The sequence below is a fragment of the Talpa occidentalis genome, unplaced genomic scaffold, assembly GCF_014898055.3.
Source record: "Talpa occidentalis isolate TD23 unplaced genomic scaffold, MPIMG_talOcc4v2.1 talOcc4.11, whole genome shotgun sequence".
In the NCBI taxonomy this organism is placed as follows: Eukaryota; Metazoa; Chordata; class Mammalia; order Eulipotyphla; family Talpidae; genus Talpa; species Talpa occidentalis.
Window position 1 is genome coordinate 97,038,737 of NW_023601104.1, and position 25,383 is coordinate 97,064,119.

The 25,383-nt window shown below is 38.4% G+C and overlaps 1 protein-coding gene across 7 annotated transcripts in view; it reads right to left on the bottom strand.

Annotated features, from left to right (window-relative positions):
* Positions 1 to 25,025, bottom strand: part of PAPOLA (poly(A) polymerase alpha) — a 56,138-nt gene extending 31,113 nt beyond the window's left edge. For 4 of the 7 annotated variants that reach the window (XR_008550811.1, XR_008550810.1, XR_008550809.1 and 1 more), the window contains exons 1-9: positions 24,821 to 25,024; positions 10,060 to 10,233; positions 9,590 to 9,656; positions 6,408 to 6,489; positions 4,463 to 4,572; positions 3,975 to 4,028; positions 1,958 to 2,069; positions 1,198 to 1,287; positions 969 to 1,107 (exon numbers count right to left, since the gene is read on the bottom strand). Coding sequence is in view for 4 of the 7 variants with exons in the window: in XM_037503935.2 (XP_037359832.2) it covers positions 969 to 1,107; positions 1,198 to 1,287; positions 1,958 to 2,069; positions 3,975 to 4,028; positions 4,463 to 4,572; positions 6,408 to 6,489; positions 9,590 to 9,656; positions 10,060 to 10,233; positions 24,821 to 24,894 (902 nt within the window). In the remaining 3 variants the exon portion in view is untranslated. Of the gene's footprint in view, positions 1 to 968; positions 1,108 to 1,197; positions 1,288 to 1,957; positions 2,070 to 3,974; positions 4,029 to 4,462; positions 4,573 to 6,407; positions 6,490 to 9,589; positions 9,657 to 10,059; positions 10,234 to 24,820 lie in introns of all 7 variants that reach the window. The other 3 variants (XM_054692537.1, XM_054692523.1, XM_054692533.1) reach the window with 1 other exon arrangement.
* Between the last annotated feature and the right edge of the window lie 358 nt (positions 25,026 to 25,383).

Here is a 25,383-nt window from a genome sequence, read left to right on the forward strand (position 1 = left end):
GCACAATGTATGCCACTTTTAATATCAAGATTAGCTTCTTTAAAATAAAGCTTGCTATATATGGGTAGCATTAAGAGAAACTCTGACATTCTCAAGTCTATATAATCACACCTGATTGTCTATGATTAGGTGTAATCAAATCTTGAAAGAAACGCATACTGGAAAGTGTAGCAGAATTCTAAATCATAAATTACCTCCAATAACTCTAGTTTTTATCAAATAACTAGAAAAGAACTTTTTTCCAGAGGGAAGAGATATAGGGGGTGGGGTAGAAACAGGGAGGAAAGACGAATAACTGAGATCAATTCAACGAAAAACCAAGAACTCTGAATTTTTTGGGCCAAAGCAGCCAATATGAAATGGCGATAACCTTTTATCTTTTAACCTTAAAAGAAATAGTGGTTGACAAATGTTAACCTGCCAAAGGGAGCTATTTAAAAAAAAAAAAAAAAAATCTCCTGGATTAATGAGTAATCTCACTTTTTCTTTTCCCCAACCACTGTTAATTCTTAATAGCTTTTTATACACATTTGCATATTTAATATCATGCCAAAAATAAATGGACAGCTGAAAGCAAAAAACAGTCACAATAAACTAAAGGGCTATAGATTAACATGAATTCGAAGAGTAAAAAAAGGTAGTATATATAAGTTTTATCTAAAGTAACTGATATCCCAACCTACCAACTCATCATATTTTAACAAACATTATAGCTCAGAGTTTATTTAAAGAGTAAGTTTATGCATGGATGTATAAATAGCACCTGCCTTACTATCCTGGGAAATCTAGGGGAAATAAATGGTATTTAGGTTTTCCATTTTAGATACATGATCTCCCCAAGACTATCTAAATGACTACCATCATGAACTAAACTTTGAATCTGAAACCAGCTGCAGAAATGTCATAGAAATAAGACTAAACTTCAGTGTCTACAAACAATTTTATTTTAATGTAATCTAAACACATACCATTTAGAAAATACCAAGAAAAATTTATGTACAAGAGTTGATGCTATTGCATTTGGATAAAGCTGGCAAGTTCTTGCTACTAGCATAGCCCAGGAAACACCACCGAGGAAACCTAATATATTGGAATAGATGTTGTGGCCTGTTGATAAGGGAAAAGCAAAAAGAAAAGTTAGTGTTGAACACAAATTTAAACATTTTTAATAAGCTAGCCAACAAATTCTGAACTCACGTTTGGCCCACAGTTTGATAGCTCTCAGAGTTAACCTGAAGTTGTCAATGTTTGGTACTAGATGTAAAATTTCATCGGTTACCCTGCAACCTGATTAACAGGAGTGAAAAACAGAATGTTAAATCATCCCAAGTTTAATGACAATATTCCTTTAAATTTTCTGAAAATGATGTCAAATAAAATTTATTTGGAAGAACCAGAAATGCTAATAACAAATAGAAAAATCTAAAACTTTTATCTCCTATGAAAAGCACTACCTCAACCAAAGCGCTACCTGCCTAATAGCTAGCTTTCAACTGATAATTAAAACTTCTTTTAGTACAGATACACTAAGGAGTCTAATCCACTTAAATTTCCAAAATTCATTCAAGAGTATAGTAACAAAGCAATGCTAATATAAAAGTGTTCAAAAGGTAACCCTTTTGTGTAACACAACAGCTGAAAATATTACAAAGGATACCATGATCAAAATTAATTAGGGTTATAGCAGTGAGACTTGAATCACTTACAAGAGAATACAAACATCAGTTTTTTATATATTAAAAGGTCCCAGGAAGAAAAGTGGCTGAATATGAGGCCAATGAGTAAAACGAAAGAACCAGATTCCTCCCCCCCCCATCATCTATTAATTTAAGTTCACTGTACTGACTTACTATAAACATTAACTATAAAAAACCTTCATTATAAAATTTTAGTTAAAACCTATTTCATGCTTGACAAAAACTGCTACTATGCAGAGAGATATTAGGTTATGACATACCATTAAGACTTCTTATGCATCTTATATCTAAATTTTTAAGTAGACTGTCATCCCGTAGGTCCAAATCTTCTGGAATAGTCTGCAGTGCTAATCTTGCAAACAAAATATCAATCTAAAACAAAACCAAAATGTAACACTCCATATCTGTCAAACTATTTTTAAGGCAATTCTTTAAAAAACACTTAGTACTCCTTAAAGCCAGGCACTTTGATCAAATATGAACAGCGTCTCCAAAAAAAAAAAGGTCAAAACAATATCAAATTATATCATATTTTAAATCAGATGTTAAATCATGGAGATATGAACCAGAACTTGTACAAATATCTATTAATCATTTCATCACACTAGGTTTGCTAAGTTTACTGAATACATCTAATGGGTTTACCAAGTATGTTACATGCATATACTGAATTAATTAAAATTAACTATATGAACTATGGACTATAGACCAAAGGATGCCCAAATATAAGGCAAATAACCTTACAGTAGCCCAAACAAACCTCTGAGCAAAAGAACTTATATCTATAACACTGAAGTACATTTCTTCAATTTAGTTTTGACTAAATGGAAAGGGGGGGAGTAAAACGCTGGCTAATTTTTGGATATTATATAATGCAGTTTTGTTTTTTTTTTCCCCATTGAAAAGGAGCAAGGCAAAGGAAGTACAGATGTGGCAGTTGTTCCTGAGGGTATGACTTCATGGTTCCAAAAAGCTGCCTGCTGTTACAAATAAAACTTTTATAAGATCACTTTAAAAAAGCAGTATTTTAAAAGGTTATAGTGAAAGATGATTTAAATAAAACTATGAGATAGAAAAAAAACTACACTCTTCAAATTAAGTACTTGAAGCAGAGCATACATTTTCTAATGAAACAGATTGCAAAGTCTAGTATTCTTCCCCAATATATACAAAAATAAATATTATTTCACAAAAACAGTTCACTCGAAAAGCATTCCAGTGATGAAGGAGACTTTCTTATGTTAGGATAAAGTATTTCACAAAATGTTGAAATGGAAATAAATTCCTTAAAATAGCATTGTATTTTATAGAATGTGTGGCTAGAAAACATTAAATATTTCATTAGCCATTTGACTTTTCATTTCTAGCCCATAAAGTTTATATAACTGAGGTTGAGTATCCCACCAAAAAAATAAATAAATAAATCTACCCTTTGTTAATATTCTTTTTTAGGGAAATAGGGCATAACCTTGTGTTACATACACATTGTTTCAAATTTATTTAAACACTGGCAGTAAATCATAACTACTTGAACTTGAGAACTGTTTACTAAATTTAACATTTTATGTGAACTTATTAAGGTCAGGTATGACATTTCGTGGAAGATCGAGTTGGGTTATTTTATACAGCAATTATAGAAACTTTTTCATAAAACAATGAATTATTGTTCTTCCAGTTTCCAAATTTTTATCATCTTCATTATGACTTATTAGTGACATTCCAGCACCATTATGTATGTCAGCATGTAACAAAAACTACAGTTGCTTCACTGTCACTTTTGTCCCAATTACTTTCATATGATCTCCAGAATTTAGGCTCATAAATTCCTCCCCCTTTATCAGAAAAATTTTTCTGTTTACAATGTATCATATCACGATTTTATCTCAATCTCTTTAAATATCTAATTTAAAGTCAAGCGAAAGTTCTATTTCCAAAAAGATACTGTGCAATTGCCTTAGAGACTAGAAGTATATAAAATTTGCAAATGGAAAAAACTTACAGGTAAACTATCTTATAGTATCATTTCATAGTCAAAGTGTCACTATTTCTAGCTATATTTCAGTTTCTAATTTCACTATGCTCTTCAAAAAGACAAGACTAAAAATGACATATTCCACAAAGAACAGGCAGTAGATTCTATTTAAAAAAAACTTATTACTATCACACCAATTCAATAATTATAAAACTTTAGATTCATAAAACCTTTACATTTTAAAGCCTTTAACCTACATTGATCAAAATTACACATAAGCAAAAAACATATAAACTATGACCCACCTCTATTCCATCAAAACACAGTTTGATAACGGGTACAAATGCCTCTTCAACAGCCTGTAAGAAATTTAAACAAGCTCAGTTTTTCTGAAACTACACATTTAGACCTATACTTGCTTTAGTACTTTTCAATAAATTTGATACTTGAAATTGTTTAAATGTAGCTTAGCATAATGCTTGACATAGACTAGGTTCTCAGCAATTAATATTAAGACACTATGCTCTTGACTCATACAAATCTAGGTTCAAATTCTTGATTTCTATCTTTCAGATACATATTGTGGTCAAAAATTACTTACTCTGTTTGCCTCATTTCCCAATCAGTACATGATTACATTTATGATAAAGGCTAATATATAAAGAAAAAAATGCAAGCATACAGGCATGCACTTACAAGGGCCTGTAAGAGTTCAATAAATGGTCACTGTATCATAAAATTCACTCAACTAATTTTTTGTAACCCCTCCCCTGAACCCCAAACATTTACGCACTCTTAGATCTTTTACTTCTTCCTGTAATTTCAACTTATCATAAAATGAGGTGAAAAAGTCACTTCGATCAACATGTCTTGGTGCAACACACAAGGCATCAATATCGGCACCTAAAAGAAATTAAGTCCATCAACCACTAATTGTAATTATGAGAAAATTATTTTGTATCTTACCGTAACAGAAATTGTATTGAAAATCTATTAGTATTATACAGGTGAACCACTACAAATACACCCCCTCCCCTTAAAAAAAATATAATAGTAAGTTCAGGAACAATATAATTGTAATTGATGAATCGTTATTTTTTTAGTGAATCAGCCATTAACTGCCCAAGAAGAGCTGGATAAGAAAGGTGACTCGGGTAGGACTTTTATGGTAGAGAGAGGGAATTATTTAAGAAAACACATAATATCTTGAAGTTATCAGTCAGTCACAGTCAAGTTTACTAGTGTTTAAAAAAAAAAGTTCTTTATTTTTATTATTATTTTGTATGTTATGTGTAGAACTTGGGTGTAGGCCAGAGGTGCGGGGGAGGGGAAAAGGGTGAGAGGATCCACCAGAGACATAGTGGGGAGTAGAACAGGGAGATTTTTTTACTGAAATCCACTGCTAAGGGGAGCAGTAGGCAAGACAGGAGAGGTCTGCTGAGCCACATGTGAGCTACCAGCGGGGAAGGGGGGGTGCGGTGTCAAACTCAGTCCATAGTGTTGATAGCCCCGAGGCTTAACCCAACCTAGGCCACTAGGGGGTCCCAAAATACAATTTCTTCTATACATTATGTGACCAGTGCTTACAGATTCCAACCTGGTCCCTAAATAGGATCTATAGAACAAATTTCTAAAACCAATGGTAAGAATCCAAAGAGCAGATTGTGGTAAAAGCAGGCCATGCACCGAGTATATAAAGGGAACACTAAAAGAGAACAAAACAATTGAGACCACAAAAGGGAGAGATCAATGTGGAATCAGGTCAACCTCATCATTTTCCTAAAAAAACTCAACAGCTGAGGCAATACTCGAAAGCTGTATGTTTAGCATATTCCCGATGGGGGAGAAGGGTGGAGAGTGCACAGGATGCATCGAAAGCAAACACACTACCACTGTGGGAAAGAAAGATGTCAAAACAGAGCACATGGTACTGGCAGATGCTTTCAAAACATAGAGGTGATTAGAGAGGCCCTCGGATTGCCCAAGGTAGGAGAGTCCTAGCTCTGCCAAGAGATCACAGAGGGAAAATACTCAAGCTCCATCACCTCATTAAGTCTCAGATGCCTATTTGTTACATGAAAGTACTGCGAGGAATAAATAAGGTAACAATCAAAAGCTTTAGCCTAGGAGAAAGAATTCAATAAATGTTATCCACCATAATATATTTATTGCATATTTAGGCAGAGGAAAAAAACTCCAAGTATACATAACAAAACATTGACAGTGATTATCAGTGGGCTGTAGATAAACTTTTTAACTGTTTTGTTTGTATTTATTACAATTATAATAAACAAATGGAGAAAAAAGAAAATCTACAGCCTTTTTTTAAGCTGTAATTCGTATTTGTTCTGCTTTCCAGACTAATATTCCTCAGAGAGGAAACAATATACAGAGTAGCACTATCCAAAAGATTCTGATGGTAAAGATGTTCTGTGTCTGCACTTTCCACTGTGGCAGTCACTAGCCTTGTGTGGCTATTGAACATACATATTGAAGCTACTTTTCCTGAGGAACTGAATATTTAATTTAGCTTAACACTGCACAGACAGAGCAGGTATAGAAGGCAGCATTTCATATCTTTTTTCTTACCAAATCTATCCTCCCTGAAGTACCCTCTCTTCCATGCAAACCTAAGCTTTAAGATAACACAAGTAACTGACATGAATGCATGAATGTCATTATAATTTTTAAGAAATTAAAAAAAGCATTCCATCTCAAGATAATTATACAGTATTTACCTTTTGTATGTACTCCTAATCGGTAAGATCCAAATGTAAAAATTTTTCCTCCAACATTTTCAATTACAGACTGTGGAAGATTCTGTCAAAAAACCAAAAAGTGGTCATTTTGTTAGTGAAACACAGGGGAAATTATTCAAGTAACACTATATTTAAAAATATAGAAGGGGGAAAAAAGCAAGACTTCAGTGCAAATTTATAGAAAAGGTAAACAAACCCTATAAACGCTACAAAATACCAGGTCTTCACAGAGCAACCGAATTTGAAATTCAAGCAATTTTCAACTCTTAATGAGTGTTGGTTAATGAAGACCCAAACTGTGCTTTCTTCAGCAGAACATATATTAATGAAGACCCACACTATTTTAGAATTTTGCCATATTATGGAAACTGCTATAAAGAGAACTATGGTAGAAGACAGCATGTGATTCTACTGGACCAATGTTAAAAATCAGAGATTTTATTCATGACAAAGATGCTGCAATAAATTATGTCAGAATATAACAAACACAAATTCTGACAGCTGATAACAAAACATTCGATGATCACAGTAAATATTTCAAAGTATACTGATGCATAATTCCACCATATCAAAAGTGACTCTCTTTAAAGGTATTACTACTGTAACAGTTTAGTTGTTTAGATTTCCAAGAAGTTCTGATGGGAAGATTTTGAGCAGAACTTACTTACTGATGGTTTCTTATTAAGAGCAGAAACACCAGGAAGATGAAAGTAAAGCATTTAAAAATCTTCCTGACGTGGGCACTCATCTAAAGTATGATGGTGAGCTCTAATGGCCCTGGTGGTAGGGTGACGACTGTCTCAAAAAAAAAAAAAAGAAGGCATGATTTTGGGCCTCCCTGGTGGTGCAAGGGGTTAAGCACCTCACGATGAAGCAATCTGCAGCCTCTGCAGCAGTTCGATCCCCAGCCAGCCAGGGAGCAACCCACATGGCGAAGCAGACCTCTCCTGTCTCCCTGCTGCTCCCCTCAGCAGTGTATTTCAGTAGATCTGCCTGCCCACTGTCTCTGGTGAATCCTCTCACTCCCCACACCTCTGGCCTGTACCCAGATCTTGTATGCATAAATAAATAAATCTTTTAAAAAAAAAAAAAAGGCATGATTTTAATATGTGCTAGGTCAGTATTTCTCTTTGTAGCTTCTAATTACTCAGTAAAGTCTCCACTCAGTCTCAGAATATGAAAAGATTTCTTAATTCAGGCTGTGGAAAACATTTTCAGTTGCAAAGTAATTTTTTTGTTGTTGCTTATTTCAGGATTACATGGCAAACAAACAACAAAAGAAAATTCAAAAAATCTCCCCAAAATAATATAGCTTAATTATAACTATATATTAAATCAATGGTTTCTTAACCAGGGATGATTCTACACCCCCAAAGGATCATATTACAATGTCTGGAGACATTTTTGGTTGTCACAATTTGGGGAGAAAGGCTGCAGGGGCAGTGCATCTGATAGGCAGAAGACAGGAATACTGCTTAACATAATGAACGGGACAGACCACCTAAAAAACAACCATCTGGCCCCAAAGTATACACAGCATGAACATCAAGAAATCCTGTATCAAGTCTTAAAACTAACCAGACTGAAAAAGAAATTCTCTTCACAAAAGGCAGATACAAAAGATCAAAACTTGTGAAGCCTCACTGACTTCTTTAGTCCCATTTGCTAACCCACTATCTATATAGTAAGCTATAAAGAAAAAGACATGACAAATGTTAAGAGAAATGAGCATTAATTTCACTAACCAAACAATTCTTCCTGCAAGAAAACAGGCAGGAAGAATTGTATCAAAATTTTCTGTAAAAGCAACTAGAAAGTCAAGTGACTGAAACAGAACTATCAATGAGGTAATATTCTTGTTTCACAAATAATTTAAGTCTGGCCTTGTCTACCTGACTATGTTTTACATCTAAGAAAAGGCTATTACAAAGCTATGTTCCCTTATGAATGGTTAAGGAAATACCAAGTTCAATAAAAGAGTAAAGAATACTTAAATTTCAGAATGAATACTGTTTCACTCTGTAGTTGGGAAGGGAAAAAAGGTATATATTTTATTTATTTTTTTAGATTTACTTTATTTATACAAGAGCTGGGGTACAGGCCAGAGGCATGGGAGGGTGAGAGAATTCATCAGAGACAGAGTAGGGAGCAGAACAGGCAGACTGACCCAAAACAATGCCATGGGGAGCAGCAGGCAAGACAGGAGAGGTCTGTCCCGCCATGTGGGTTGCTCCCTGGCTGGCCAGGAATCAAACTTGAGCTGCAGAGTCTGCGGACAGCTTCACAGCACTAAGCTCAACCTGGTGCGCCACCAGGGAGGCCCAAAAGGTATATATTTTAAAACTTAAAAAAAAAAATCTAAACATCTTTTGCTCAGCTAAAACTTCCTTTTCACAATCTGACTTTTATCAAAAACTCTTAACAATGAGAAACATTTAACAGACCCCCCAATTTGGCATATTACCATTACGAAAGCTTTATCAGCCACCCGAAAAAAATACACATAGTTTTAAGAAAGCAGTTATTATCGATTTGACTAGAATTTGAAGACTTTAATTTACTTATCTTCTACCCCTGGTTCTCTTTCCATCAGTTACGGATTAAATATTCATTTGTACCATCCTGAAAAAATCACCACTATTTAGGGGATTTTTAAATGGGTGAAATGAATTCCACAACTCTAAGAATATATTTCCTTTACCAGAAGCTCAATCATGTATTCACTAGCTGTGTGTACAATTTTTCAAAAAGAAATATTAGGAACTCAAAGGTGGTGGTTATAAAAAGAGATTCAGTTTGAAAGTCTAATATGTGAAAACCTAAAAAATTTTCACTGTTGTAGGACTCCTTAAACATTAACAAAATTCTCAGATATGTGATATGTGTTTACATTTTTAAAGCACATTTTCAGAAAAATATCCATTTCTTCTATGAACTACTTAGTTTCAGCTTTAGAATGTTGCAACCAAAAATGTTTATGGCATCACTGAACTCAGTTCAGTTTTTCCTGCTCTCAAAATAACTAGAAACAAAATACAAATTTTGTTATCAGTAGTCTAAAATGAACTGTGTTCAATTAAAAATGAAATCCACTCAAATGAGAACAGACAGTTGCTGTGTTCAACTGGCACATTATTTTATATGCAAATAAGTCACCTTACCTTGCTTTCACTGATTTCTCGTATCCACTCTTTTACCAGGTTATTTAATTTTCCCAAAATTAAAATCCTGTTGACAGAGCAAATACAGTAAGTAATCAAGCTGTTTGTTATTATTTATCACTACCAATTAAAATGAAAACATTTTCAATAGATGTTTTCTAAATTTTAACCAGCGTTTAAGTTATGAGAAAGAACATGGTGCTTAGCGATATCATGGGTACTGTAACATGTGGTACAGCATTCCTTTAGGTGAGCAAGGCCTTCCCATTTCTCTTGACAATACTGTACTACTGCCAAAGCATTAGAATTCAAAATTACAGAACTAGAACTTGGTATAGAAAGTTTTCTCTAGGTATTGCTCTTGTTTAATACATAAATGGGAGAATCCTGACTTTCTGAATGGAGAAAGTCTCAAAAAGTGCATTATATTAATTAAAATTATAAATTAAAAATATGTATGATAAATTTACCTGCGCTGCAGTTCCTCTTCCTCTTCAAAAACCCCAAAGGGCTTCAGTGTCTCAATAAGTTTCTGTGTAAGTATGCAGTCAGTCTCCTTGGGTGCTGCTAAGCTGATAGGAGAGGTAATGCCATAGTGCTTCTGTGGCGGCTGTGTTTGTTGTGATCCCTGCGTTGTAACTGGACTACAAATGAAATTGGATAAAATTATTGCCAAAATAGCTCTACGATTTAAAACAAGTCGGCATGACCAGAAAAACTGCTTAAATAAAGTGCTTTTCTAAATATAGTTGATTCCTTGCCATATCCAAAAAGACTAAGAAACCTAAACCAAGTGACCAAAAAGAAAACATTTCTCCTCCAACCCCAAGGATTTTAACTTTGCCACTACCTAAACATCTAAATAAACTATTGACAAGAATATAGATCAACTATAACACTAGAGAAAAAAATCAATGCTAAACATAGTGAATGTCTAAGAAATTTTACTTCCTGAGGAGGAATGAAAATCTGTTTCATTGTTATTTCTAAAGCACAAGCATACTATGAAAGTACTATTTTACCAATACAACTGGAACATCTGAGTTTCAAGGAGTAAAACCCACAGATAATAGGGCAAATAATATAAACATAACCAATATAACTTGGGGGAAGGATTACTTTATTCACATTAAGCTTTTACAGATTTTTAGTAGCAGATTTACACTTCAACAATGATGCTATAATCTATAGATTATAGATCTTTGCATTTGAAGAGAAATTCCAGATTTGTTCAACCAGCAGGATTTTATTTAACTGGTGAAAAGTTTGTTTAGAAAGAACCATTTTGATTCAATTATTTTTTGGTGATATCCATTGTTGTTTTGAAATAATAACTTATAAGTCAATGGACAAGGACTTCAAAGATAAACAGAACAATTATTTAAAAGCTAACAAATCAAGTATTGTGCAAAACTAGGTAAGGGCTAAGGAAAGAACCTGATGTCTGGATCTGGTATCTCCCCCACATTCTGTTCCACAGGAAATTAAGTGTTCGTTTTCAAACACACACTCCTACACTTTCCCAAGTTCTAAATACATTTTTCTTTTTAAAATTAAAAGTGCAATAATCTACTTAATCAAAATGCAAAAACTAAGAATATTGTGCAGTACTCACCACTGTGTACTACCTACCCACTTGGGTTCTGATTTATGCTGTCACTGCTGGATGTGTTTAATATTTTGTCTCCTAATATTAACACAGAATATTAAGAATGCCAGGAAACCCATAGTGCTTGTTACTTATTAGCCACTGGGCAATCATCTAGTCAATATTTCCTAGTCTTGGCATGTACTGTTTCTCTTTTAATTCAGATTTTACAGTAACATTTACTAAACAAACATGAATCAGAGTCTCTCTTACAGCAATTCACATTATTTCTTCCTACTCCTTTATTCTGGACTGCACAGCTTTACAAGGCCATGATATTAATTCCACAGAACTGGTGATCCAAATGAGCACCACTGTCTCAAGACTCTTACATTAATAATATTCTATTTTCCAAATTTATGTAGCCTCTCCTGTGATGAAAATACACAAATTATTGATGAATTCAAAATTTAACATATTTTCCTCAGGTAACAAATAGTTATCAGGTTCCATAAAACTGACTTCAAAAAGGTAACCCTCAAAACTGCCATAACCATTTGAATTCTCCTTCAGACAATACTTTCAGCCAATTTCAAATGAATACTGAATTATAAAAAAAAAAAATACTTGCCACATTATAGCACAATACTGTTCTCTCACAATGTCTACTGCTTCATGAGTTTAAGTCAACTATAGTCCCCATGACTATCCCAGGATTATGAACAGGCACTTTTATAAATGTTTTGACTATGAGTATAACTAGAAATGAAAACAAGCGTAAAGTTCATTCTAGTTAGAAATGGTTCAAGCTAGTTTTCAAGCCAAGTGTTAAACTGTATTCATGTTTTTATAACTTCAAGTAATAAACCACTACTGGATTGTATTTTGTTTGGTTTTTTTTAAAGATTTATTAATGCATACAAGAGCTGGGGTACAGGCCAGAGATGCAGGGGGTAAGAGGACTCACCAGAGACAGAGTAGGGAACAGAACAGGCGGATGTACTGAAATACACTGCTGAGGGGTGCAGCAGGGAGACAGGAGAGGTCTGCTGAGCCATGTGGGTTACTCCCTGGCTGGCCGGGGATCAAACTCACGCTAAGGAGGCTGTGGATTGCTTCATAGTGCGGTCTTTAACCCCTTGAGCCACCAGGGAGGCCCTTTTGTTTTCTGGTTTGTTTTTTTTTTTAGATTTATTTACATATGCATACAAGAACTGGGGTCTAGGTCAGAGGTGCTGGGGATAAGAAGATTCACCAGACAGGAGTGGGGAGCAGAACAGGCAGATCTACCGAAACACACTGTTAAGAGGACCAGTGGACAAGACAAGAGAGGTCTACTGTGCCCTGTGGGTCAGCTCTCTGACTGGAAATGGAACTAGCCTCAGTGGCCGGTGAGAGCTTCATAATGCTGAGACTTTAACCCCTGTGGCACCAGGGAGGCGCTGTGTTTTTTTATTTTGAGTAGTTATTATCTTTCTCATCAGTCTTTTCCTTTCTAAAGAGGTTTAACAAATTTATTACAATTGAGTCTGTATTGAACAAAATATGCATATCCATTTTCTGTGGGGTTAAGATTCCTTGCTTATTCTCTTGCCCATTTTTTTTTGCCTTCTCAAATATCAGGTTTTTCATCGTCACATGCAAAAAAAGCTTGAAATCTCCGATCTACTTTAACTATCTTAACAAAATAATAGGACACACCAAGTTTGTTCATCCTAATTTGGAATTAAAAAAAGATGTCTGCACTGGTTCCCACATTAACATTTTGATAGCAAAACAAACCATACTCCAGTTGCAAGTTTTTAATTACTTTATTCAAAACATAGTCACATCATCTAAGATAAAATGACATTTGTCCCACCTAACTACAGAACATATACAACATGTATACATACAGGCCATATATCTAATTCAAACATACAATTCGGGGAGGGGGGGAACAAGTATGAAAGAAATCTAAAAAACACAATCAAATATAAAGAAAGAAATACAGGTTTTGAAAGTTAAAGATACCTGCACCCCCAATAAAAATGGCTTAATCTAAGCTAAAGAGGATGGACTAGGAATTCCAGTGCTAGATGCTTTGGTTGTCCAAACTGTCCCTAAAAGCTTCAGTCACAACTGTACTTTAAACAGAGGAAATAAGTTTTTCCATTCAATTTTAATACTAGAAATTAAATAAAGCGATAAAAAACAATTTAAGACATTTGTTAACTATTTCTAACAAAGAAATTTTTTTTACATACTCCAATATTGAGCAATGTGAAAGACTGTGCTTTATATACACATTGAAACACCAACTCTGCCTCTGAAATCATACCACACAGCTATTAATCCCAACAATGCAAAGCCATTTCTTCCCATTCTTGAACACATTAGACATCTGCCCATGTCCATCACTTTCTGGAGACATTTTGACCAGTATCTAAGGTTTTTTTTTTAGACACTGTACCTTAAAAATAACTTCCACAACTATGTGAAACATTTTAAAAAATACCCTAGATGGACAGTATTTGTGGTTAATGAAAATCCTGTTCTGATTTTCAGTATCAAGAATACCTGTGCTTTTCTTCAGCAACAGATATATCTGCACCTCATGACTATAATTTGTATTTACCCTAAAAATACCATTACCACTAGAATACCATGAGTAAAACTGATAGCCATCCAGGAGCTCTCTATTAGAATCCAAACCTACTGTACTTCTGATAATCACATTCAAAACTGTCTACAAAGTCTGATCTCAACTCAGAAGCAATCTGATAAGGCAGCAATAAAGAAAGCAGGGATGATCTCACTTCCCACTAGGTCTAGCACTCTAATTTCACATGCCATTTGGGTACATTTTTCTTATTACCTCTTCTCTGTGTCAGATGGCAAACTAGGAATTTTAATATTACAATAATAAAAAGGAATTTCAAACACACGAAGTTTTTAAGCCAATACTCAAAATAAAGGTTTTCCTTTCCCCAATGGTAGGCTCTCCAAGACCTGACTCTAATTAGATATTTAGGTAACAGAACAGAGACATTTTTTGTGACTATAGGCTGCTTATTTTGCTAATTTGTCATTTCAAAAGTTTAAGCGTTCAACTAACAAATATATACACTCTAAAATATCAAAAGCCACGCTGGCACAATAATTATAAAGCAAACTCAATTAGTGCAAGTTCATAAGATTAGAAGTTAAGTGTTGCTGAGTCGCCATACATCCAAAGAATGGGCAATCTTTGGATATATTAAGCTGATAACCTTTTTCAAGTGAGTGAGAAAAGAATGGAATACGATAGTACCCCATTATCTGTGGTTTCACTTTCCTTGGTCAGTATGTAAACTTGTGATAACACATGGTCCAAAAACATTACATACAATAAGATAGTTTGAGAGGGGCCACATTCACACAACTGTTACTATATTGTTATACTTGCCCTGCTTTATTATTGTGTTAATCTCTTAGTGTACCTAATTTATAATAAAAATTAGACTATCACAGTTATGTATGTATAGGGAAAAACAGTGTATACAGGATTCACTACTATCCACTGCTTCAGGCATCCATGGGGTAGGGGGTGAGGGTTGTTAGAATATATCTCCTGTTCAAGGGGGGACTGCTGCACTAAAACAGCTTTGGGATAGCCACAACAAAACCTAAAACCCAAATATGGTGATATTTCAACATATTTAAGAACTACAGGCTTTTCAAAATAATAAAGAAAACGAACACTATTTTCAGAACCATATTTAAGCTACTCACAAAAGCCACACGCAAAAACAGATCTGCCTACATAAAAATTGCAATTTTTATATTGCAAAAATACATCAAATGCAATGTTAAAGCAAAAAAAGTTTGCTACACATCAGGGAAGCAAATTAAGACAACCATTTTTCTTTCACATTGAAGAAAAACAAAGCTGATATACTAGCAATATATAGTGTAAGAAAATGAGCAATAATCCATAATGATAGAATGAACTTGGCACATTATTTTAAAAAGCAACCTGGCAATACTCATCAAAATTATAAATACACGTATTTCAATTTAACAAGTTTATGTCTAACAACTTCATCTCTAGTGATCTATCTTAGAAAAATATTAGGATACAGGACTCAAACTGAAGGTCCTATGTTGGGCAAGACAGCCTCTTTAATTCACAACACATTTTTAATATATAAAATAGTACATAAAATTCAAGCTTCTAGTTATTCCTGCAACAGGTGTATAAAGGACTAGAAGGCAGGTCAGATATGGGCCCAAAATCGAATAAAGCAAGAATAAGCTTGAAATGAGCAGTGTCTCATTTATCCCTGATAGACTGGGCAAGCTTGGTATTTACAAATAAATACCTCCCCCGACCCCACACTTTCTGGATTTTAATCCCATAGGAATAAGACCAAAAGATATCCAAGGCTGTGCACTGGAGCACTATATGCAATGCACAAAACAAAATGAATACCATTAATATCCACCAATATAAGATAGGTTATATACAAGTCTTACAATGTAATACTATGCTATATATACACGCATATAAATAAATTACGTGGTTATTACATACAATAGCATAGAAAGATGCTCACACTATGTCAGGTGGAAAAAAAGCTGTTAGCAACTATGCTATTAACTAGCACTTATTAAAATCTCAATGCAACTCAGATAGTGTATCAAGCATTCGACATTATTATTAATTGTTCCTAACTCTATTAAATCCATTGGCCAAGATATGAATCCAGGCATCTATAATCGAAAACGTCTGTGTTGCAGTGCCTCTATACATGTCACAAGACACTTTTGTACCTTTAAAAATTATCTATGTATTCGGCCTCGGTGGTGGTACAAAGGGTTAAGCACCACACTTTGGAGCAATCCAAGGCCTCTGCAATGAGTTCCGATCCCCAGCCCGCCAGGGAGCAATCCACATGGCACAGCAGACCTCGCCTGTCTCACCCGCTGCTCCCCTCAGGAGTGTATTTCAGTCAGTCTGCCTGTTCTGTTCCCCGCTCTGTCTCTGGTGAGTCCTCTTACCCCCTGCATCTCTGGCCTGTACCCCAGCTCTTGTATGCATAAATAAATCTTTAAAAAAATTACCTGTGTATTATGTTTATCTATGCATAGACACACCCACGCTTGACATAAGATGGGAGAATTTCACTTTATACTTTATAAACTTTTGCTCCAATCTGTTTAATTATTTTTACAATAAATACTGTTACACAAAGTTGAAAATCAAATTAAAATAATGGTAGTCAGGGAGCTAAAATCACTCCCCAAAAATCATTCTGTGGCAACTAGGAACACCAAACAAGTGCTCAATTTAAAATACTAATTACTTTTCCATTATTAGCTAAAAAAGCTAATCAAAACACAGTATTTTACAGTGAAATAATACAAGACTTTAAAAACAGATTTTTCCATGCAATACTTTGTGATTAAAATAGTAGATACAAAGAAGATCGTACATATTGCTTCAGAAAACTGTTAACTCACCCAAGGTTATCAGTTTTCCGAAAAGCACTTTTTCCTCAATTAATTAATTTTTGCCAGAAAGTATAGTATTTACCAGGCTATAATTTACTGAATTCCTAAATATGTCGGTAAGAATGCTAAAACTGGGAATCCAAAGATTACCTCTGTTCTTAGTGACAATCTTAAATTTTAGTGTGGGATTCTGACCCTTCCAACAACAGGCCATGCTAACAGGTGACGGACGTGCACACTGAAGACAGGACAGGAAAGGCGGACAGGGACCATCTAGGCAGATGACTCGCACACATGGAAAGGATAACAAATCACTAATGCTCTTTTCCCAAACAGTTACTACTGAATGACACTGTATCCCAATTTAAGCAAAGCTCATTCTGATGTGATCCCGACTCCTCATACTGGACACCTGGAAGATGTTGTGGCCCACCTTACTAATTAGAACAAGTGGCTCATTTTATAGCTATTAGCCAACAGAAAAGCACTTCAAGTTCATTTCTCCCTAGTTCAATTTTAGTCAAGTTAAAACTGCAAGCTCAACTTGCTTGACAGTTTTCTTTGGAAGCACATAAATCAGAATAACTTATTGAATGAACAATTCACCACAGTATATTTACTGTTAAGGCTTTAACCTTAAACATACAGTCCCCATTCAGAGCGAGCAGGAAAAAAAGTTTGGGGAGGAAAAGGAATAAGGGATCTCTTTAATGTATCTGAATGTGTATTAAATATTCTTAGGAGAAATAATATAATCTTTTTAACAAAAATTTAAACATTTTAATTGTACTAGTAGCTTACAGTCAATCAATGTATTGCCTCACTGAGAAATTATTCTAAGGATAGCAACACATTGGCCTGCCAGGTGTTCTGTGTAAGATACTAACTATGTAACTATATTCTTAAAATATGTATTCCAGGTGGGTCATTCAGCCAGTATTTAGTAAGCAGCAGCAGAACTTCAAACATAGATGAAGTGACAATTTATGCTAAAATGGAATTATGATGAATCCCAAGGTCAAACTTTGTAAATGCAAGGTGGATTAGAAAGGAAAATGAGGGCCTCCCCAGTGGCGCAGTGGTTAATGGTTAAGCGCTGGGCTGTGAAGCTGCCCGCAGCCTCTGCAGCACCGGTTCGATCCCCGTGGCCCATGGCCACGGACGAGGGTCCCACATGGCGTGCAGACCTCTCCTGCCACGCCCGCTGCCATCCTCAGCAGTGTCCTCCATCTGTTTGCCAGTGTCCTCCATCTGTCTGCCTCCTCTGTTCCCTGCTCTGGCGAATTTTCTCACCCTCCCGCGCTTCTAACTGTACCCAATGCTTGTATAAATAAATAAATAAATCTTAAAAAAAAAATATAGAAAGGAAAATGCTATCTGATACTCCAAAACCAAGTTCGTTTGCCTGCCTTCCTTCGGGGTACTTCCAACTGCCCCTATGCCCTCTTCTCCAGATGGTCAGGACAACTTAAAAATCTAGGCAAACCTGGACCTCCCTGGTGGCACAGGGGTTAAAGTCTCAGCATTATCAAGCATGAGTTCCATTCTCAGCCAGGGAGCTGACCCACATGGCACAGTAGACCTCTCCTGTCTTGCCCGCTGCTCCCTTCAGCAGTGTGTTTCAGTAGATCTGCCCGTTCTGTTCCCCACTCTGTCTCTGGTGAATCCTCTCACCCCCGGCACCTCTGGCCTACACCCCAGTTCTTGTATGCATAAATAATAAATCTTTAAAAAATCTAGCCAAACCACAGCACTCCTGCATCAATTTACCAAGGACGACTTGAAAATGAAGGAAATATAGAGAATCCGAAAAGGTACAGAAAAGAAAGTCAATATACAAGCCACTCTCATTTTATCAAACCTCATAGATCCTGCATTTTTTTACAAAGTGAATGTGGCAACCCTTCGTGGAGCAAGTCTATAGGTACTATTCTTCAAAGAGAATGAGCTCACTTCCTGTCTGTGTCACATTTCATTAAAGTATATACATTGTTCTTTACATATAACTATTATACACTGCATACTACAGTGTAAACATAATTTTTACATGCACTAGGAAGTAAAAAAATGGTGTGACTTGCTTTATTGCAATATTCACTTCATGATGATCTAGAACAGAACCCACCATATTTTCAAGGTGTGCCTATATAAAAGACAAGTTCCAGGAAATGCAACTGACATGTCTCTGATGACCAATATGATCTACTACTCTTTTTTTTCCTTTTTAGGAACACTATTCATAATCCAAAAACTATTTCCAAAAAAACCTGCCATAAGATGTAAGAAGCTGGGTTCTGGATGAAATACAGAGGGAATACAAATTTGAAAGATAACTGTGACAGAAGAGAACAAAATCCATACATATTTGTCCTCCCTAATCCCTTAACTTTCCACAAATGAGAAAGTTATACAATTCTGCAGACCTACCACCCGAAGATTAAAAAACACTACCTTCCCTTCCATTGAAAGACTGTGATCACAAAATACAGTCTGTGATTGGTGAATCTGTACATGACTTTAAATAAATAAATTCCGCTAACACACTATCTTAAGTTCTATAGTACACTACACTTTACGCACATTCTAAGCATGTAATAAATCTTCCCAGTGTGAAAATGAAATTCAAATGTCCTACACACAAAAAACTTGATCATGGAAATTAATTCTATTTAAGACGTAAACAAATTCAACTTAGTTGCTCAAAAATTCCCAACAATGTCCACAGAAGATGATATAGTATTAGAATGTAACTTGGAACACAGAGGTAACTCTCAATTTACAACTTAGCAGCTTCAACACTTCAAACAGGTGACTTCAATTTAACCAACTTTAAGGTGAACTAATGCCTCCGACAAAGTTGGAGACATTCACAGAGACAAAGCTCTGTGAATCATAAATTGAGATTGTGCAATTATTAAAAGTTGCCGGATAATCAGAACAGAATAAAACACATGCCTCCAAAAGTGAGAAACCCACCAAAAATGAGAAATAGCTAGAACTCCAAATGGCCTCATTTTACCTCAAAGTCGCTTTTATAACTTGCCTAGATACAACTGAAGGTAAAATTTAATTGCACTATTAACTTAAAGGTGGCTTAGTTAACCAGTATTATGACAAATCAAAACATCTTTGAAGTCCTGTTGTCAAAGTCAGAAGCCTTCCCCTGGAGGGAAACGGGAATAGGTATACAGATTTCCTCAACTCCAAAACCTCCTCCCAACTGTTCCATCTAAAAGCATAAACTGGGCCTCCCTGGTGGCACAAGGAATTAAGCATTGTGAGGCTATCCTCAGTCTTTATCGCGTGGGAAGCTGCCCACAAGGTGCAGCAGACCTCTCCTGCCTTGCCCACTGCTCCCTTCAACATTGTGTTTCAGTCGGTCTACCTGTTTTGTTCCCCACCTTCTCTGGTGAATCCTCTCACCCCCACACCTCTGGCCTGTACCCCGGTGCATGTATGCATAAATAAATAAATCTTTACAAAATAAATAAAGGCACAAACTAAAAACAGTCTTAAGACAAAATACATTTCAAATCTATTTTTTTTTTAAATAGAGGCATGTTTTATTTATTTATTCATTTATTTGTTTGTTTGTTTTTGTTTATACATGCACTGGGTACAGTCAGAAGCGCGGGAGGGTGAGAGAACTCACCAGAGCCAGAGCGGGGAGCAGAGCAGGCAGAAGGACCGAAGCACACTGCTGAGGGAAGCAGCGGGCGGCAGGAGAGGTCTGCGCGCCATTGTGGGACCCTCCTCCGGTGGCCGGGGAGCAGCCGGGGATCGAACCGGCGCCGGAGAGGCCGCGGGCAGCCTCGCAGCCCAGCGCTCAACCGCTGCGCCACCGGGGAGGCCCCTACATTTCAAATCTATAACTGACATTTACTAAGCATCAAACAATTCACTACAAAATCTCTTAAGGTCTAAAATCTTCAAATCAAAACCTCTCAGAAGTTATTTTCCTTTAAGGCCAACTAACACATTGTTTTTCACAAGAAACAAAAAATGTCTGAAAATAATGTGCATCCACTCCTGCAGACTGTGCTCAGAAACCACCTTACTGCACTGGCACAAGCACTGGAAACAGCAGTGTGAGGGGCAGCTGTTAGCTATTATACCAGAGCAGTCCTAAAAAAGCTCTCTACCTTTTTGGCCTTAGGATCTTTTTATAACTCTTAAAATTTATCAAAGATGCCAAGGAGTTGGGGGGGGGGAGGGCGGCAATATTTCCCACATGGGAAATTATTGTAAATATTTATTCACTTAACAAGATATTAATCACTTTTATAAAATGCTTTCCAAAACAAAAATTAGTAAGAATGACAATGTTTTACTTTTTTGCAATTCTCTTTAAATCATACACAGCAAGATACCTGAATCTGCTCCTACATTCAATCCCTTTCCATAAATTGTTTTGGTAGATACACAGGAAGAAAATGCAGCATCACGCCATTATTAGTTAAGTCTACATTTTCAAATAACTGAATATTCTCCTATGACACTATCAAAACTCCAGAAGTGGTTAATTTCTTAATGAGGAGCTACAGTGTGAAAGCTGAAACCTTCATCAGTGAACCCTATGTACTATGTTGCACTGAAAGTCACTGGCTACTTCGAATGTGCCTTTTACCCATGTAAGATTTTATTACATCATGATTGGTGGCTTGAAAAATGTGGCTTCACTGAATTATGTACATCTTCCAAATGTTGACATGTTATCCCACAACGTCAAAAAAATCTTATATTTATTAACTATCACCACTAATCTAACCAGAAACATTCTTATTGAGAAGCTGTCAAGCTCAGAATGGCAGAAGCAAGCTTTCCAAAATTTGAATTTTTGCTTGAAGGCTCAAATTTTATCCGGGCCCACTACCACCACCATGATCTCTAGAGTGACAGCCTCACTAGTCAAGCATGAATGCCCACAGCTCATCACTTGTTCTTTCAGGTCAAGTAGAGTTCCGGAGTAAAGCACTAGTTTAGCTCACAAATCAAATACACGTACATGTGTTCTTCTCAAAAAAAAAAAAAAGAAAGAAAGAAAACACCGTATCTTTAGTATAGTGTTATGCACAACTTCCACCTCATAGTCTCACAGCTTATTTAAGAAACTCAAGGGTCAACTTAATGAAATTAGCACTTTTTTGGTACTGCTTCATCAAGGGCTGGTGTGAGAGAGAACACGGTGACTCCCTGCAACAGGGGCGCCTCTTCCTTGACTCTTCCTATGGCACAGGCAGCACTACAGCCCACCACTGCTTCTGCACCACAGGTGAAAATGTCCAGAGTAAAAAAATAATATCACTTCAGTGCCATTATTATGTAAAAGTATGATTTTAGCTATTTAACCCCTGAAAGGATCACACGGAACTCCTTCCTTTCCCCCCCAACCCCACACACAAGACTTGGACAAAATCTCACTCCATGAACCATGTTACATGGTTATTACTACCTACTAACAGGTCCCAGTTCTACCTGCTATGAATACACGAAAATACTCCAATTCCCTCGTTTGTGGCAAGCTGACAAATATTTAGAAGTCACTGTTTTCCCCCAAGTCATGCTCTAAATCTCTCTTCCAATAGCTGCAACAAGTCTATGAATGTGGCATGAATGCCAGGTCACTGATACTCGTTACGCGTCTTAAAGTTTTTTTACGTAAGCATAATAGTTAAAACTACACTGACACAAATTATGAGACTAGTACAGTAAAGGGAAAATTAGAATCTAGTTTCCCTAAAGGCACATACGCAGAAGTAATGCAGTGGTTCTCAACAAGGAGGTTTGACCCCAGGTACATCTGGGAAAATCTGGAGACATTTCTGGGTGTCATCACCATATGAGAAAGGGGGTGGGGAGGAAAGACTTGAACTCTAGTAGGTAGCGGCCAGGGATGCTGTTAAACACTTTTCAATACACTGGACAGCCCCCTGCAAGGAATTATCTAGCTCGGTATCTCTAAAGTACATACACAAAAAAACTCTGAGTTAATGGATCCTGAGACTATCAAAATTTTGGGGAGCTTCGTCACCATGGCTCCTAAATCACATCAGTCTTTCAGTATTATTCATACGATTACATGATCTTTAAACAAAATATGGACACCGTCCACAATGTTTTGTAATGACCGTAAACCTCAATAATCTGTTGTGGTTTAATCCAGTCTAACTAATTGACCTATGGTCTATGCCTTACCCCCCACCTCACCAAACTTAACAGGACAGGCACACGAGCAATGAAGTGGAAGTCAAATACAATATAGTCTGGAAATAACTCAAAACACCAAAGAAACAAAATAAATGAGTGTGACACCAGAATATGAAAAACAAAGGAAGGAAATTAATGAGGAAAAAGGCCCATTTAAGTAGGTAACCTTTGGTCACCATGCTGTTTACTAAAGGATTATAATGCCTTTAGAGGTAAAAAGAGAGACAGCGAATGAAAAACTGGCCATATTGTTCACATTTCAAGAAACACACTGCAAAGGCGGTATCTGTGGGTGATGTGCAGTCTTGACTGTCTTCCATTTTATACATTCCAACTAACTTCCAAAGAACTGAAGCACTTAGATCTTTCATGGACATGTATAGCTCCCTTCTGCAAAGAATGCTGGAGAAAAGTAGGTATAAAAGTACTTTTAATCCCTAGAAAGACACAAATTATTAAGTTACGACTTCATTAAAGTCTTTTAAAGCACGTATTTCCTATGGAGGATCAATTTTTAAAACTGACATTGTGAGAAAAAGCATTTTCAAAAACAGCAATAAAATATGCGCTGACAAAGAAGTCACATGGCATCACTGCAAACATTAAGGTTTATCTTAATTGCTGCTAAAATGAAAAATGGCACAAACATCTTGCTGAGACGTAAGTTCTCCCAGCGTCTTTGGACCCTTCTCTGAATCAATTAACAGATATCGTGCAGATTCTCAAGTGTTGGACCTGCATATTTAATAAAAACAAATATTCTCATTAGAGAAGAAACATGTTCAGAAGGTCTCTAAAATGTCAGGAGTGAATGAAAAGGAAGGAGCAGGAAATTCCTTCTTACTGTAAAACGCAAGAGATATTTTTAAAGCCTGTGTTACAACCTCGCCTGCACGCACGCATTTTAAAATCGTAAAATAACCATATTTGCAAGAAAAAAAAAAAAGTGTCCTTAGTTTAAAAACTAAAACTTGCGGTGCTGTTACACATTAGGTGTCCAGAAATCAAAACACTATCAACTCCCCCCCCCTTAAGTGAAACTTCCAGAGTCAATCACATGCTTCGTTTGGGGACCACAAAGATGAATAAAAAACCGTGCCCCTCGTCTCAAAGGGGCACTGGCACACGGGCACCTCCTACACTGAGGAACGCGGTCTCGCGCCTCGGGCCCCGCCAGGCAGCGCCCCGGGGGGGGGGGGCTGCCACCTCCCCCGCTCCCCGCCCCACGACGAGTTCTCAAATTACATCCCGTTCTTTAAGGGAGGGAAAAACTTTTTTAATACCCGAGAAAGTACGACCCAGGCCCCGCGAGCCCAGAAGGCACAAACAGACCAACTTCGAGTCCACGGCCAAAAACAAAAGAACGGGGCGCACCCGGAGACGCGTGGGGCGCGAGCGCCGCGGGGGCCCGGCACAGCCGGCGCGGGGCGCGCGAGCGGGAGGGCAGCCTGCAGCGCGCCCCTTCTCGGGCCGGGGGTCCCCGGAGCGGGGCTCGACGGTCACAAACGGGGGGTTTTGAACGAGCGTCGCGCCAGCTCGGACGCGGAAGGGGCGAACCCGAAGCCCGGCCTGGGCAGCTCGGGGCGGCGCGGGGCCCGGGAAGAGGCGGCGGCGGCGGGAGGGCGGCGACCCCAGCCGCGGCCCTGGCGCGAGGAGCCGGGCCCGCCCGCCGCGCCGCCTCCGGGCCTCCTCCCGCGGGCCGGCCGGGGGCGCGGGAGCCGCGGGGCGAGCGGCCCCCCGGCTCTTCCGGAAGGGGAAGGCCCCGGCCCGGCGGCGGCAGAGGCCGGGAGGGGGCTCGGGGCGGCGAGCGCGCGGGCAAGCGCGGCGGCGACGGGGCGCGAAGCAGGGGGCGCCGGCCCCCCCGGCAGCCCCGCGGCGGGGCCCGGCTCGCGCCCCCCTCCCCTCCCCCGACGCCCCGCGGCCCCGCCGGCGTGCGAGCAGACAGAACCCCAGTCACTTACAACGGCATCGTCTCCTGCGCCGGCACCGCCCAGTCACTTCCCCCCGCAACCGCCGCCGCTGCCGCCCTGGGCATGATCCACTGAGGCGGGAGGGAGGGGGGGGCCTGCCTCAGCCCTGGGTCCAACCCCACTCCCGCGCCCGCTCCCGCCGCTTTAAGCGCTTCTCCTCCTTCCCCTTCGTCCTAACATGGCGCCCGAGCGCTACCACAGCAACGTTCTAGAACCGCTGACGCCGCCGCGCACGCTGTGCGCGCGCCTGCGCGCCAGGGGCCCGGCGCCGCGAAGCCTCACGGGAAGGGTAGTTCGGCGGCCGGCCGGCGCTCAGGCGATTTCCGCCCCCGGCCGGTCGCGCTTCCGCGGGGGCTGCCGGGGGCGGGGCGCCTGGGGGAAGGTCGGCCGGTAGCCCTCGGGCGGGGGCGCGGCGCTCGTCCGCCGGCCCGGGCGGCCCAGACGGCGGGAGGCAGGGCCGGGAGTGCCCGGAGCGCGTGAGGCGCCGCTTCCGGCGCGTCGGGGGTTGCGCGGCCGCGCTCCGCCGGGTCGGCGTGGGCGGGGACGCCGGGAGG